The following is a 17754-nucleotide window of genomic DNA, read 5'->3' as shown; positions in this document are numbered from 1 at the left end:
GAGCTAATGACTGGAATCTACTGAAGAGCACTGTGGTTTAAGACACTCGGATTGACTTTCCTGACTAAAACCATTCAGAGGAACCAGAGACCTGAGCAATGCTGCAACTAGAAAATGGAAAACAAGTAAAACCAAAAAAACAACAACAACAAAAAGTTGACCAGCTTATTTGCTCTATCAGAGAAAACTGCTTGAGGATTTGGTAAAGAAAGAAAAAAAAAAGAAAACCAGCTATAAGTAAAGAAAACCAGCTATAACTCAAGGCTCCCATTTAAAGGCTATTCAGGGATAACTTTCAAGCTCATTGCTAAGAGGAGAAAGGTTTAAAACCAAAAAGAACTTGTTTTCCCCCCACAGCAGCGCTGCTCCAGATCTAAAAAATTCTAATAATTTCATACAGCATCTCCTCAGGACAACAACACATCAGGATCTGACAAGCCATAAGCAGCAGCAATGAGGTACACAATGGAAGTCAGAATACATTTCACACATGGCCTCCCCACAACAAACCAAGGGGATTTGTTCATACTAAGGTTACAAAATCCGTCATGATTTAACCGGTCACAGCAAAGAGTCTCTTTGTACTACATGTGGACATAAAGTAATGTGCTTAGCCGTGGGTATTTGTTTTCCTTACAGCTTTGTCAAGGGGCGGGGGAGGGGCGGGGGATTTGCATCCCAAAGCAGGTTGTGACAGATGAAAAAGCAACTGCCTCCACCCTGGAAGCCTCAGCCAGTGACCCAGCTCTGGGGATGCCGCCACTCCAAGGTGGACTCGCTCGAGGAAAAACCAAACTGGTGCTCTCAAGCTCAAATGCCCAAGGAAAGCGTTCCCCTTCTCCTGGGAAATCTCGGTCTAGCCAGCGTTATAGCATGTCGCAGGTTTAAGGTGTTCACTGCAATGAAGCCACTGATCTTTGAAGTGAATTTAAGAACCGAGGGCACCGAGGAAACGACTCCAGCTTGGCCCCTGGCTCAGCTAGAGGAGATGTAATTTCAAATAAACTTCAAACTGTCCCAAAACAGCAGGAAAAGAAGGGATAACTACCAGAACCATGTGAAATGAAACAATCTTCCAGCTCCCTTGTGTGTCCTCAAGTAGTTTACTGTTCAATCAAGGAAAGAAAATAAAGGTTTGTGAAAACAGAAATACTGAAGAGACAGCATAGACTTCCTTACTTTGACATAGTCTCTGCTGACAGATCTTCAGGATTCCTAACTTTTGTTTCTCCTGAAAGAACAAAAAAACTTAAGTTCACGTAAGCTCAAAACCTTCAGACCCCTCTCAGGGCTCAGAGCAGCCACTGCACAAAGCTTTTTGGCACAGTTATTAAGAGTGAGCCAACTGCAGTTAACATGAATAATTAAGAAACCCAGAATTAATAGGAACAGTCGGTACTTTATCGCGTTATAGCTTACGGGTAGGAAATGCTCCCCATAACTGTTCCGTATTTGCAATGCATCTTAAAACTAAAGAACAGACCTTATTTCTAATGGTAAAGACTGCCCATAGGTTATGAAAACATGAAGGGGGAGGTGGGGTGGGGTGCCAATACATAGGAAGGAGCAAGTCCAGCAGTGCCTCTCACAAAGGTGCAGAACGTCTCAGCTTCTGGCACGTGAGGAAAGGTGGCTGTGGAGCTCTAGAAGCCACTTTTCCCTCCCTGCTTTTGAAGAAAAATTGGGACGCCTTAAGGATGCTTTCTTAGTCATCCTGGGAGGGGTTCATTACATCTTCTTTAAAAGACAAGAGTGCGTAGCATGGTTATGTGATTTTAAATTTACTTATTTTACTTACCATGGCCTCGGAGATCTAAAGCCACAATCCTACACTGAATCCTGTTAATGATCGCAGACTGCAAGAAGAGACAAAGATAACATAATTTGCAAAGTGCCACACCTCACCTTCAAAAGGATTAGCAACATTAAGCACTCCCTGAAACAACAGCAAAGGCTCGGATGGTGCAACAAAACCCCTCTACTGTCAACAACGCAGCAGAATATGGATTGCACGCAGTGTCGCAGAAAGCAAGCAAGAAGGTTCTATATAAACTACCCTTAACTAACCACAGCTCCACCCTTTCTACCATTGTTAACGCTGTCTCCGAGGACATTTATTTCACTGTGCATAAGACATTACGTGTGTTTCCTTGGATAATAAATTCAAGCTCTCTAACACCTCTGAAAATTGAAATGCAGCACTGGGATTACAGACACCAAAGCGATGCCCCCCTTCCCCAAGCCCCACAGGCTACAAAATTAGTCTTGGCTACACAGCAGACGAAGATGAAGCAGCTGCTTTCCAGCACGTACTCGATTTGCTCTCAAAGAACAGAATTTTACAGGAAGGCTGAAATGTCTAAAAATTATTAGTCTAAAGGGGTTGGGGGGAACAAGTGAGGAATCTTTTTCAAGTAAGGTAGAGCTGCAATATTATTTTGGCTCTATTGAGCCGAATTATCGTTCTATTTGTCTCTGACAGCTCAATTTACCTAAGTTTAAGTGGCGTTCTTTGTTGAAAGGAAGACTTTTGTGTTAAGGAATCATCGATTATTTAAATAACAGCCTGCAGAAGTGGGGGAATTTGTTGAGGGATTCTTAACAGAACCACCTACATAATGGGCAGAGATCCGAAAGCTACCCAGTCCTCTCATTTTGATTGTTCGGCTATTCAGCTCCTAAATGGCTACAGCAGTTGCTCTCCCCCCAAACCACTGAATCCACAAGTTTATACTTTAGAGCCCCCAGAGACACCCTAAACCTCGATCTGCAAGGCGTTCTAGCACCTAAGCAATAGCATACCTAGTCAGAGAAGCAGCCCGCTGCTAAAAATCAAACTGTTGTCAGTAGGGAATAAGGAAAGAGGATCATCAACATGACGTGCGAGAATGGGAAGCGATCTAGTGGGCTGAGGTTTATCCAAACAGGAGTGCTTTGGTCAAGAGAAGTACAAACACATCACCCAGGAAGTGACCAGGCCAACAAGCAAACGAAGGAAGGAGCATGCCACTCCCGCGGGCTTTTTCTAATTTACAGATGGTTACTCCCAATGCCTCCCAATTGGGGATTCTTCTTGGTTTTTGGGGGGAGGGGTTGTTTGGAATTATTTTTTTTTTTTAAGTTCTGGTTCATCCCAAAAATTTAACGTTTGCCTGCTTGGGACAAATTTTCATTTCAAAATGCACAAAGGAAACAAATCTATAGCAGCCACACAAAGGCACGAGCTAATTGTTGTGACAGTTTCTTTCTCCAGACACGGTCTCAAGTGCAAGGCATAAATCTATGTGAATCTTGTATGTGAGCCAACTTGGTTAATTGCCAACAGTAACATAAAAAGCCAGTAACCGTAGGGTGCGACGTTATGACTGCAATCGCTCTGCTAACTTCAACTCTGGAGATTTTTAAATGTAAAAACGGTATTGGTGTTGCTACTGGAAATAAGGAGCTCTAGAGAGTGGGGAAGTGACTTCTAAGAAGCCCTTTTCCTTAATTCAGAAACACATGACTTCATACCTCTGCCTCCAATTAAAAGCCACGACCTTCACTGCATCTGTTTAAGGTACTTTTATACCACTTACAAAAACACCAGACCAGCAGAGGAAAAGACATCCATCCACCTTGGCAACTCGTGAGCTAAAAGCAAGTAACTACAGGATTTAGTAAGACAGAGATTTAAGACTTAAAGTTCACCAGTTTCAGAAGACGCATATCTGCACCAGGCTCTGGGTCAGGTAGAGTTACAAATGAACTGTTGGGTGTCAAACTACTACTCAAATCCAAGATTACAGCCCAGTTGGCAAAGTATTTTTATAATGCGTCTCACCATATTACAAGATGGTTTATGATTACACCATCAAGATTATTCAATGGTAGCCACGTTGGGAATTGCAGAACAGTTGGTGGTGACTCTTGCAAGACGTTCATTCTTGTTACTCCTTTGAATCCCAGCTTAAAAGCTAAATGATCTACAGCCACCCAAACAGCTAAAAGGTAACAAATACGACACAAATGCACAGGGGAGATGTAGAGACTTCATCTATCCATCACGCTTCCATGAAAGTCATCCTACAGCATCCTTTTGTTAAGGGCACTAGACAACTCAAAAGAGTTCCTGTATTAAAAAGGTCCCAAATAAAACAAATAAATAATAAAAAGATCACACTGCAAGTGATTTTACTTTACTTGAAATCCTTCAGAATTTTTTTTCTTCCCTAACTCCCTTCATTTTTTAAAGGGAATGGGGGGGAGGGAAGAATTTTGGTTTGGTCAGTCCCCATGCTCATGCCTGATGACACCACCTCAGTTTGTGTTTCAGATTGTTGCCTGAGCAGCAAATGAGATTTATCAACAAGTCAAACAGGACCTCAACCATGCAAAGATAATATTGTCATGATGAGGTAAAGCTGTTCAGCTTTCACTGGTAGTCATGAAAAAGCAGCCTTCTGGGGAAAAAAAAAAAAAAAAAAAAAAAAAAAAAAGGATACGATATGATGAGAAATGGCTTGGCACTTCATTAAAACACGCAAGCTACTTTTGGCAGATGTAGTTTTGGCTACTGCTGATAATTAAAACCTAGACAATAAACCTTTGCATGTGCTTTGCCTATTTAATAAATACACTGCCTGAACTATGTAAGACTTGAGTCAGGTGCATACCCGGAGATTATAAGACGGTTTTCCGAGTTGATTCTCTTGTGCTTAACATAGCTGAATGGTTAGTTGCCTTCCACGCATTTGCGTACATACATACTTCTAGAAAGCAGCAGCTTACTTACAGTAAATACAGCCCAGGAAAGAGCAGAATGGCCTCCACCGTGTAACAGCAGTAAGACAGGCCCCTCCAATCCGCTTTTGTAAATTCGAAAAGTGTATGAACAGTTAAGGACATTTCACAGTTATGAATTACTTAGTTGCATGTATTTTGGAGTCTGCAATACCCAACAGTGTTTTGTTTCTACCCTTGTGTACCCAACGCCTGGTTTCTCCCTCTGATCAACAGGCACTGCAAGCATAACCTGAACAAAATGTAACTAACTTTATTTAAGCTTCAAGAGTTGTTTCCCTGCTGCCCAAGTCTCCTCCTTCCCATATCCCATGTTATCTCCTGCCCACACCCTTCTCCCCCCTGTGCACAAAAAGAATTAAACAACTAAGAGAGAAACCAAACCGTGATCAGCATGCACTTTGGAGCATGTAATTTTGATTTGGTTTATTTTTTAATGACTTCCAAGGAAAAAACGTCAGATAAGTCAGTAAACAAGATTTTTAAGGCAATATAATTTATCCCTGGAATACATACAGCAAAAATGCTTCACTAAATAGCTAATGTCCCCTTACAGTATATATTAAGATACAGAAAAATCAGTTTACCACTAAAACCAATGTCACTTAGGGAAGGGCACAGAACTGGGAGTCGTGAGATCTGTGTTCAGTGTCTGAAACTGTGACCAACAGATCAGACAATCACTGCACCTCCCCCTCCTCCTGTTCTCGGGGTGGACAAAACCGCTCCTCTGAATCTACGCATACTAGCTGTGGTTACCGCTGAGGCTGTTCATCGTTTTTCTGCTGCGTACCGCAGTGCCCTTTGGACCTGCTGGCTGCCAACAGTTCACACGGGTGCTCCCTACGCAGCTTAAACAGTGTCATCAGCTGGGGTTTATCCACACAAGGAGACCTGCTGGAGCAGTAACAGCTAGCTGGGGTGGACCAGTGGGCACCAACTCCATGCAATAAATAATTCAGCCGCTTCCACAGCTGTCCACAACCTTTCATATGGGAGCTCAAGCTTGGTAGCACAATAAATCCCAAACAACTAAGATTTGCTTAAATTTGGGATGCTTATGTACACCACCTAGCCAAGTAGGTCCATTATCCTTTTTATTTTATTATTTATGAAGCCTCAGGGGTGTGCACAGCCCCTTACATCAGAGGCACACATGGTGCACATGACAAATTCATAGGATCAATCGGACAAATGCAGTTAATAATAAACACAAAATAATGACAAGTTGAGCAAAACAGGGACATAGAATTTTCTCAATCATATGCTACTGGCATTCGAGAAGTAATTACTAAATTGGTATTTGGAAGAAAATAGCTTGAAAGTTTGGTCTTCCTAATGGCCAAATTAGAATACGCACGCTTAAAAACTATGCAACTATTTAAACTACAAGGTTGTGTTATTTAAACACAGATTAAAATGTTTTCATTTTGTAATTAGGTCAGAAAACCTGGAAGTACCTCTCAAACCTGCTTTTGTCAGAGCTGTAGGCTGAGGCAGGACTGATGGGAAGTCTTGTCCCTGCACCTTCACACACCGCACTTGTTGCGACATTCCCGGTTAGCAAAGGGCCCAGACAAAACAGCGGTTTGAGCACGTCAAAGGGGATGACTGACATCAGCTGGATTAAACAGTAACTGCAAGACTGGCAAAGAGGAGTCAGCTTGAAAAGAAGTATAAAAGAAACATGAACATTTGCAAAGGGGGAGATCTTGGAGAGGAAAACCTGGTCTGACACTGCAAGGAGACTCTCTGAGGAGACAGGAGATGGCCTTGGCCAGAGCGAGAAGCTTCCCTGTCCGCACACCAGCTAGTGGACTAACAATTTGGGGTGCGACAAACAGGGACCCACACCTCAGGTGTGTGTATGTGACTTTGTGTGGTGCTTTCTTAGTGTCATTTGCATCAGTGGGAGCAGCATGGGTAGCATCCACAACTCCCACAGGAGATCCTGCAGTCCCCGAAGAGGCGCTGTGTGCTTGTAACCCACACTTCTCGGGGTGCATGCGACTATGCACGTATGCTTGTTTGTGTGTGTACAGGAACAGAACTCCCTGGGATTAGCCGCAGAAAGGTGTTTAGGAATTTGCAAGTATTTATTAACATCTAAGTGTTTAGCGTTGAGGTTTATCTGTTGTACTGCTGATACTGATCCTGAACACAGTTCAACAATTGGCAGCTAACTACTTGTTAATAAAAATCAATAAACAGCTTTGATCCTGATGTGGTTTAAACTACAGGAACTGATGAGTATTTCCTTGCAAAATACGTTATTGAACTGTTGGAAGCACTTTTTTTACAATAATGATTACTAAAGAAGCAATGCCAGGAACCGACCTTGCCAGGTACATCTTCACTGTCAGCTTAGAAGGGATTGCTCTAGCTACTGATACTGATCCCTACAAAAGAAAAAATGAAAGAACACAGACATTAAAAAGCTGAAGGGAATCCAAATAAACTAAATGACACATGACATGACCCCAGTCACTGAGAATAAGAAAAGTTCTATCTGAAAAAAAAAGGATATATCCTTGCCAGTTTCATTTTCTACCACGACATCCTCCATAGATTCAAAGTATTGGCTCCAAAGCACTGGTGAAAAATCACGCTTTCTTCCAGGGCTGTAAGAGAAAAAAAATCAGTAAGAAAGATGTATTATCTTTCACTTAAACTGGCATACAGGCATCAGCACATACATTGAAGAGAGCACGCTGGTGTTACACAGTAGTTTAGGACTGGAAGCGAACGATGCGTTAGTGAAAATCCCACACAACTACAATACTAGCAACTTCATAGTCAGTAAGGAAATCGCCCCCTTCCCCGCCCCACCCCCACTTGTGGCTCCTATTGAGAAGATTACAAAGATGTACAGGAAAACTAGTGGAGACACAGAGAGGAGTATTCTCCTCATAAAGTAATACCAAGGAAGACTAAACAATAGTGGTTTGGACTACACAGACCTAAGTCGAGGGAAAAATAAAAGAACAGGGCACACAGTGATACTGTCCCAGTACAATCTCCCAATCTGCAATGACCCACAGATCAGGCGCTCCACAAGTCAGAGTCAAGAAGTCAGTCAACACCTTTGTATTTAATGGTCTTGTTCTAGCCTTAAAGCAAGCCTGATGCTGACATGACTGGAGCACTCCAGTGCCTGGAATACAGGAAGCCATCCTAAAGTTATGAGTCAGCCCATGAATCATAATTAAAAAAATGACTATGTCCCTCTTGGAAGTCACCTTGACACCATAGCACCGAAAAGCAGAGTGTCAGCTATTTACTGAAGGTCACTACTAATTTACCACGTACTACTTGACATGAGATTACAACTTTCCTAGAAATTGCCTCTAATTTTTGGAAGAAATATCATTCAAACAGAGAGTCAACCTGTCCTGAAGGCTGAGGGCCTGGCAGAAAAACTGTGGACGGAATTAATGGTGTGGTACATAGAAGAAACTTAGAAACACTGTTGGGAGCAGAATAAATAAAATTCACCAGGTTTAAATTAGCAGCCGCAAGTTTCAATCACAGCTCAAGTTTCCTGGAATTTAGTGCAATGGTTAAAAGTAACGTATTTGTAAACAGATCTAGTATTTAAATACTGTACGTAGGGCAACATCAGGACTGTGAAGGAAAAGACCAAATTAATTCAGTATATACTTCCATATCTCTCCTGTCGCAGTTAAATGTAAGGACCGTGGGAACAATAGAGATCAATAAACACTCCTCAAGCTGCCTTCTTCTGTGTTCTTAAGAGCTACACAGGCAACTGTCTGTGATTCTGAAAACATCCTATAACAAAAACATTTCATTGGGAAGGATGCTAACAAGTCCAGCAATGTAAGTAAAAGGCAGTGAGTCCAAAAGACTATAGTTATTAAAACAAAATTATTTCTTTTTAAGGGTGGAATCTTCAAAAGCTGTATTTTAATTTAAGGATCACAACAGCAAGACTGTGTAACACAGATGCTGGCAGAATATTTCCCCGTGAGGATGAGCTTTCAGGCTCCAGTTTGCTCCAGGCTTTGCGCTTATTCCCAGGTTGCTGTAATTACTTTAGAACTCTACCCACACAGAAACACTGCTTTACTGTCATCAAAAACCCCCCAAACAACTCAGAAAAGTAAGATCTGGCCAAACCCATCCCAGTCACTGGAGACTTCTGGATCCCCAATTCTATCCAGGACAAAGTAGTGAGCTAGTGCCCAGAAGCAGTATCTCTTTTTCTCTCACATCCTCTGCCAAATACCGATGAACAAGCACTGCACAGGCAAGAAAATTGTTAACAGTGGACACCGGGGGAAGAGAAGGTATTTTGGACATGGACCAAAACTATTGTGTTAAGAGGGCTCAGCGTGATGAAAGATTTGGACATCAGTGCTATCTGTGGACTGCTTCGTGTCTAGTAACTGCTTCTACCTGGAGAGGTTTCGTCCTTTTGTATAAGCTGGCATCTTCCTGCCAGTGCTCCACATGCCCAGGAAATAATACCTGAGCAGAGGTGGTAAAAAAAAGCCCAGTTCTCCCAGTAACAAATTTCCAAAACATGAATCACAGCCATTATTCCCTATAACTAGCGAGACTCATCTCCTCTTTATAATAAGGCTAATTTCTGCTGCAGTTTGTTGACAGGTACATCACAAAGCACTGCAACAAATTACACCTTAAATTAGCTGCTTCTGCAGGACTAATCTCAGGTCATATCCAGCACCTTAGGGAACGCAATTCCCCTAAATTATCAGGTGAACACAGAAGACCTGTTCTGTGGACACTTTATACACCAGGACTCTCAAAGGTGCCCAGTTGACAAACCAATTTATTTTTGCTTCCATCAAAAGGTGCAGCTGTGCCCTCTCCTTGTATACCCATTACTAACAAAAGGCTCTGCAATCAGAATTTTCCTGATGACTCAGTTGATGCAAAATCTGTTTCTCAGGCTGATATGCACTCAGTAAGGCTAAAAGAGTAGTGCTTAATTTTGGCAGCGGCATAATTAGGCTAGATTCAAGCCCAGTATACAGGATGAGTAACAGTGCACCATTTTAACAGTGTTTTTGCACTTCAGCTCTTCTGGGGGAGGCAATCAGCAGGTAATATTAAAATCAAGCATGGGCGTGGGGGGTGAAAGACCTTCACAGAAGAAAAATCTCTGTTGAAGGAAGTTTCTCCTGAATTCCTGGCTTCCTAAAGAAATAGAAAAGAACAGACAAAGCAGCTTTTCAAATTTGTAGAAACAAAGCTCCTATTTCCCTGATATTTCTAGAACATGAAACATAAAACAACCATCCCCTGAACAGTCCAAATTCACTTGTGTGGATTTCCAGACTTTGGTATTGTTCTTGTCAAATTTCAATTAAATAAGATGAGATATCACACACCTATATAAATCCAGAAAATATTAATCTCTTTTACCGCCTCAGCTTAATCTCATTCTCCAATTAAAGAAAAAATATCACATTCAAACTGTAGCCTTCCAAAGAATGCTGTAGATCAGGAAGAACAAAGTGAAGTAATAAAAAGATGAAAGTTGTGATAATATTGGGAAGAACCAAGCCCACATGCATAGGTGGCCAAGTACCCAAGGAAGGGAGACAACATTAGCTGCAACACCAATATAACAACCTGCTAAGAAAAAAAATAAACACAAAAACTCCCAGCGCAGGTCAAGATTAAAAAAAAAGAATTAATGCTGAATTTCATAAGCAAGAATTGGGTATGAAATACAGCAAACTCATATTATTGATCAGAGCTTCAGGCTACCTTGCTTACAATCAGTTTATCTTCTAGGACTGCAAGAATTGGTACGAGACAGAAAAGCACCATCCCGCTCTGCAATGTGTCACGGAAAGCCACCAGCACAGCAAGTGCTCTGGAAAGGGTTAAGTAGGGAAACAGGGTATGATCTGCTTCCAAATTTTCACTATTAGCAGGAGGGGGATCTCCAGAGGCTACAGCCTCAGCACTGTGTTGCTTTAAGGGAGGGCACTTTCCATTAGCTCGTCACATAAAATAGGTGTCACTTCCAGCCAAAGCTACTTCCACAGCATCTGTGACAACAGTGCCACGATTTAATTAGGCTTTGAGCAAAAAGGATTTCTTCTGTTTGCTTTTAAGCCCACACTCTGATAATGTTTGCCTGGTCTTCTCTACAATATTAATGACTGTATACACCCCTATCATATTTCCCTTGCCTGAGCCATGTATTTTTCAAGCGGAGAGTCCTACTTTATTGATTGCCTCCTTACCTGGAAACCATCCCAGCCCTGATCACGCTCTCTCTCCATATGATTTCTGGTTCTGGAGATGAAGCGATCTGCCCACAGCTTGGATGATTTCCCTTCTCCGTTTTTTGAACAGGTAGGATATGCAGTCAGCGACAACAAATTTCATCACCCTTTTAAAACGCAGCATTTCAACGCAGTCAGACTTTCCCATGCCACATTACAGCCTGGTCTTAGGTTTGATTGTCCTGAATAATTCCAGGTGATTGCCAAATACTGTCATCTGCCTGGCTACACTCCTTCCAACATAATCCATAAAAATGGTAAACGGCAGGAGCTCCCTGGCATTGTGAGACCAGAAAGTTTGTAAGTGGACTCTCTTACCCATAAGGGAGGCAGATCATGGTGAAATTCTGGAGCGAGTTGCTCATTAATTTTATCACGCCGGATCAAGTTTTGGTGGTGTGATAAAATTAATCTGCTTTTGTGAAAGTGGGGTTACAGTATGGACAGCCACTATTACACGAGGCAAGGGAACACAGTAGCCTGTTGACGTTAAATGCAAGGACATTAAAGCTGTATTGTGTAGGAGAGGTATGAGATCACACGAATCAGCAGCAGCACAAGTTTGCAACATATAACATCAAAATTCATCATAACAAGCAGCAAGAAATGAACTTCTCGCAGTTGCACATCAATGCTACAAGCTTCAACTGTCACTGATGACACTGGGTGTGATGTATGATGCACGGACTCCAGGAGCGGATCGAAGACACCTTGAAGACACTTTATTAAAATCAAGCAAGTCTTTTATACCTTTACAGAGGGCTGACGTGTCAGCCTGTAACTATGCTCAGTATTTTTCCACTCTTAGCTCTTTTTTTATTACAGACCCAGCAGCTTAGCAACTCCCTTTAGCTACAAGGCCACAAGCTCTGCAGACTACTCGGGATCTTAAAAGTTTCTCTTCTTGCTCCCATGGCTTCCTTCCAACAAGCATAACTGTGTCTCTCTCCCAAGGTTGGTTTTCGTTCACCGACGCCGCTGAGCTAGCTCGAGACATAGCCACAACTGGGCTCAGAGTCCGTCACAAACAGCAAAACCCATGTCAGAGTTTCTACCAGTAAGTGCAGATTTTTAAGTATCTGCCAGAGGAATAATAAGCAAGGCACTAACCAAAATCAGCTACCAACAGCCAGGCCACACAGAAAACATACATTAATCTTACACGGGCAAGGGCAGTTATAGAGGGACTCGGCGCCGTTCCTCTTCTGACAGACGAAGAGCAGGTTTCAAAACGAACCAAGTGAAGTCACATACCCAGGCACAAGGCAAGAAACCACATTAACAGGACAGGGCACACGGTCCTGTGACGCACTGTCTCTGGAAAGCCAGCGGTTCGTCAGCTGACTGCATGCACCAAAGTGAGAGCACAGTGAACCCAGCGCAGCGTGATCCTCAGGCATCCAAGGACAACCCCAACTTGAAGCACAGGCTATACTACTACTACATGAGGCACCAGTGCCAGTGGGTCTGGAATACTGTACCTGCAGCTGGATCAGTAATTTATGGATATAACTGAAGAGAAGTCAAAGAAATATAGAAATAATCAAGACTGGAAAACAGGGCACATAGCAAGAAGCTTCACAGAGCCCAATCTGGTTAAATACATCGCCAGGACTGACGTGGGGGGTGGGGTGGAGAAGGGGTTAGCCAAGATAATTTAATCTCAATTGCTCAGACTGAAGGGAAATTTTAGCTTGTTTTCTCAAGTAGATGTCTTCATAAGATCGGATAACCTGGAGAACTTGGTATCAGTCTCAGGCTTCTTCAGTTGACCTCATGCAGCTCTTTCTCCTGGAACTGGTAGACAAACAGAAAAGGCGACCTTCCAGTTCCTGAGCGCACTGCTACACCGTCACTGTAAGGCAAAATAAACCTGCAAGGCTAGTGAAGACGACATCTCCATCCTTCCCCATTTGTCCAGATTTAACCCCTCCCTGTGAACAGATCTAGTTGAAAACAAAAATGGTTTTCATAGACTCACAGAATGGTTTGGTTTGAAGGGACCTTCAAAGACCATCCCGTTTCATCCCCCCACCCCGCCAGGGGCAGGGCCCCCTCCCCCCAGCCCAGGCTGCTCCCAGCCCCGTCCAGCCTGGCCTTGAGCCCTGCCAGGGATGGGGCACCCACAGCTGCTCTGGGCAGCCTGGGCCAGCGCCTCACCACCCTCGCAGTACTTTCTCCCTCATATCCTCTTTCATCTTGCTTCTTGCCATACGGGTTGATTTAGTGGTACTAGCAAATGCTTCAAATTCAGCTTAATAAGAGTTAACACCTCCAGAGAAAGTGTTAGCAGTTGTGTGTCATGTATGAAATATTGGGGAACAATATATATCAGAACTCCCATGTTTGCAGGGGAATTGGAGCAGAAAGTGGAGTTGGGAATTAAAAACACCTGTCACGTCTGATGCAAATACACGTAGATTGTAATTTAAAGCAAAATACTTGCCTCCAAACAATGCTGAGAGAACACAAGTGACCTCTGATTTAATACTGAACTCCCAAAAGGGCAGAATAAATGTGTCGTTTTCCTCAAAACACCTGGTGACTGCAGGAGGCTGGGCAGTGACTGATTTCAGAGAAACATTTCTCTGAAGAATTAGTATCTTTCATCTGGTATTTTTCTAGAGCTTCTTTTTTTTAGCAATACATCAACACACGTTCAAAATTAGAAACAAGCCAAATAAACAGCAGCTGTGATTTTTCACCTTCCTATGCTGAAGTGGTATTTTGCTGACCAAATATTTAAACTGACAGAACTAATTACTGCTTTTTAAAGTATCCAGCAGACCAAAACAGAAACGGACCCAACATAATAACTCTTCTAGAACAATCTTTAAACTCCAAGCCAGCCAGCCAGCATATTAACTGGAATCACAAAACAAATTCTGGGCATCCTCTACGGCTAGTTTTATCCTATTGTGCAGTTTGTCCTCTTCATCACATACTGAAAATGTGCACATACTGCAAGTGATTCCAGAGCAAAAGAAGCCCACGTGGCTCTACAAATCTCTCACTAATTTTTAAAGGGGTTTTCTTTCAGGTATTTTCCTAAAAAGAAAACAAAACAACAAAAAGGTTGTACCAAGCAGGGGGAACCATTTTTAGAAATTCCTTTTTTTTCCTGAGTCCTACTTAAAGCTACAGCAATTCTACATCACATGCATGAATCAAGATACTTAATTCTTGCATCACATATGAGCCTAACCAAAGCAAATCAAGCAATCTATGTTGGAACTGCCATGGTTGACAAGTTGTATTTAAAAATTCTAAGAATTGACAAGGACAGTATTTTAAGTTCTGTTTTAAGGACGCTGAATACATAAAATGTTTCTTTTTAAATAAAGTTTCAGGGAAAAAATGGATTGAAAAGGAAGAGATTAGTTGGAATTGTCATGACTGATTTACACAGAACTGATCCAGTCAAGCCCTTGTAGAGAATTAAAAGATCATAGGAGACAGTATGTAATTTTTATTCACATATTGGAAAAGAATAGCAAACTTTCATTTTCAAATCCCATCCTGATCCTTAATTCTGAACAAGTTAGTTCTGTAAGCAAGCTAGTGGAAAAGCTCAAGACACAAAATAAGATGGCAAATGCAGCAGCTGCTGCAGCTGTCAGGAGCTGTTGCCGTGGGCCTTGGTCCTTTTGCTTCACTAGTGATTTTGCAAATTCCATTATTTGATTTCCCCAAAGAACTCTGAGAATCAAGTTTGATTTTATTTCCATTTCAACCAAGCAATTCAAGTGAATCGCTTTCAATATGCAAGCAATTTCAAACACAACCTTTGTTTGTGTTTGATGTATTTGCTCCTTAAAATAAATGGACATTGAAAAATGAACTTCAAGTCCCTCTCAGTGGCGTACTTCTCACATACTGCTCAAGTCAAAGAGAAGCTGCATCTTCCTTTAAAAACAGCCTTTTGGTAACATCATTCAGTTGAACAATTCTGTCGGAAAGCACTTAAACACCAGCAGGAAAGCGCTATGCTAGCAAAGGCGGGTATTGCTGGAGCAGTGCACGCAGATGTGTGTGTCTGCAGGCAGGAGGGGCTGTAATTTAGAGGAAGCAAGGTACAGAAATCAATGCAATGGGCCATGAAATGCAATCAAATTCCACGTGTACATCTTGTCCTACCGCAAAAGCCGGTCAAAACTATGTTGCAGCAGCTATTTTAACTATTCAGTGGTTTTACTTAAATATTAACATCAGTGTGCCACGCAATCAAGGACTCAACATTCCTACCGTCTGCATTTGCACACGTGTCATTACTTTGATCTACAACAGGAAGCGTGGAAGAGGCTGCAGCTGCAAGCAGAGCCAAGATCCACAGCGACGGAGCAGAGCACTCTGCCTAGTGTGACAGTCCCATGGGCACAGCCCAGCTATTTGCTTCACCCACTTTGGCTTCTCAAATGAGACTCTCCAGTAAATAGATAGAAGGAAGCGATTGCACTAGAAAATGGCAAAAAAGAATAAAATATTTTTTTTAAAAAAGAAACAAGTCTATTTTCACCTATTTCAATGCAGTAATACGTGCCACTTTATTACAAACTACTGAAACACATATTAACCTTTTAACAATGTATTTCCAAAAAGACGCAAGACTTTACTTAGGATGTCATCCTCCGCATAAATGGCAAAAGCTTCTTTTCAAAACAAATAATCACAGAGTAAGCTTGAAAACAATGTTCTAAAGAAAGCATCCTACCCTATAACTTGCCCTTCCAGTCAAGGGTGACTGAAGCTTGAGAAATCTCAGTGCTGCAGTATATTATGTTTCTATTTTCCTATAGCAATCTCACTTGCTCCATCCTCTGCTTCTTACTATCTGCTTTCAACCACACCACGCAGTCACATTAACAATGGCCCGCCTAGTTGATAAAAAAAAGAAAAAAAGAGAATAATAAAAGAAAAAAAGGTGTCCAACAAACTAGCCAGAGGACCACTGCATACGAAGCAAAGCATTCAGCCATGAAAAAATCAGCTTGCCAGCACTGTTGGATACTATGTTTGAACCTATTTTAATGGCCCTGTTTCCAATTCAAGAAATTCAAAGCACAGAAATAAAATAGATTCATAAACACAAGGTGCTTAACACAGAAAACAATTGTTCCTCTAAATTTAATTATTTTTGTTCCCTGTAAAAGTTGGAATTTTAAAGGACTTTTCAGTATAACCTTGTACATTTGCCAGCACCTACAGTCACACTCATTTTTCTCTATACAGCTAATTGCATTCTCTTTTGGTGGCCTGACTACAGAATCTTGCACTTGTTTTCATTGAATTGAATCCTGATAAGGCTGAACTTTGCAAAGCCTAAGCTAAACCTAGGTAGAAATAACTCACAACAGCGCAGACAAGTTGCAAGCAGCCACACAGCAGAACTGTGGCCCACAACATGAGCACGGAGGCAGAGTCGTACCACCAAAAAAACCCCACAGTTCTGCTGAAGTGTATGAGTTATCATGTACAAACACAGATGAAAACATCTTTCCAGTTCACAGGTATGTGAAAGCCTCTGTTGAAGTTTCACATCCAGTTTTGGGCACTGCTGTCCAAAAATGAAAACACAGCTTAGAATGAGATCAACAGAAGAGACCAGAGACCTTGGAGGAAGAATAAACGATAAAGGAACAAAGTATTTAATCTACAGACTGATCAGGTTCAGAAGCAAGGGTCTAGATGACGCTGACATCCAGCCACCTTCATCTCCTGTGAGATTCATCAACCAGAGACAAGTAAATGATACAATCACACAAACACAGACTGACAAGTTCGATCCCATGCAGTTCTGGCATTTGAACACGCAGACTAAAAATCTGAGCCAAAGCTTCTGCTACACCAGCATCCATTACCCACACTCCATCTTCAGATAAATGTTGGAGCTCTCCTACGCACCACCCTACCCATGCGGGAAGGACAGTCAATACCTATTTAAAAAGCCACCTCACCACCCTGCCAGGTCTCCCAGCCCCGCTTTGCAACAAGTCAGATATAAAAGCGTCTACAGCACAACAGCTTTGCCTCACCATTACTTGCACTTTGCTGTCTCTGTATTCCACTTCTTGTCTCCTTTTTATGCAAGTCTCTCCGATAAGGCCATGCTCGTGTCAGATGTGCAGCGCCTCACACAACAGGAACATCACCCATAAAGGGATTTACTTGATGTCAGAGCAGTAAACCAAAAATACAACTGCGGCATGCAGCTTCATGTGATTATGAACTAGTCCCCACTGCTTCAAAGGGGAAGGACCTGGGAATTCTTGATCCTTAACCGCAAGACTGGATTTCATACCAGTGCTTTCAGAAAGTATTTGAAAGGGAAAAAAATGTTTATAGCCTTACAGAACAATAGAAAACAAACCTCCCTTCCTAATCATTTCCCTAACGGACAGAGTTTAAAAACATTCCAAAGATCAGCAAGATAGGAAGCATTATATAAATTACTACATAGGATTGCTACTAAGCACCGTAATGTAAGCACTGCACGAGCATACATACTACTGAACTGCAAAACCACCCCACAGGCACACATCATAAAATCCATTTTAAAATCCTCCCAAACGCTCAATTGTAAGTTGTTTACCTGCAACAAGTAAGTAAAGCAACAAATATCATGGGGGTTTTGTCAGCACCTCATTAAGTCAGTAACTTAAATGCCTTTACTTTGTCTATTTTTCTA

General features: G+C 42.0%; 1 protein-coding gene across 2 annotated transcripts in view; it reads right to left on the bottom strand.

The window, feature by feature from the left end:
* Window positions 1-17754, bottom strand: part of PPME1 (protein phosphatase methylesterase 1) — a 34577-nt gene that overhangs the window by 13571 nt on the left and 3252 nt on the right. The window contains exons 2-6 of one of the 2 annotated variants that reach the window (XM_055802077.1): window positions 12803-12924; window positions 7310-7403; window positions 4775-4867; window positions 1799-1856; window positions 1180-1231 (exon numbers count right to left, since the gene is read on the bottom strand). In XM_055802077.1, coding sequence (XP_055658052.1) covers window positions 1180-1231; window positions 1799-1856; window positions 4775-4867; window positions 7310-7348 — 242 coding nt within the window. In that variant the 5' untranslated portion in view covers window positions 7349-7403; window positions 12803-12924. The remainder of the gene's footprint in view (window positions 1-1179; window positions 1232-1798; window positions 1857-4774; window positions 4868-7309; window positions 7404-12802; window positions 12925-17754) is intronic. The other variant, XM_055802078.1, reaches the window with a different exon arrangement.

This window comes from Falco peregrinus, chromosome 4 (assembly GCF_023634155.1).
Source record: "Falco peregrinus isolate bFalPer1 chromosome 4, bFalPer1.pri, whole genome shotgun sequence".
NCBI lineage: Eukaryota > Metazoa > Chordata > Aves > Falconiformes > Falconidae > Falco > Falco peregrinus.
This window is presented reverse-complemented; position numbering and strand designations above follow the sequence as displayed.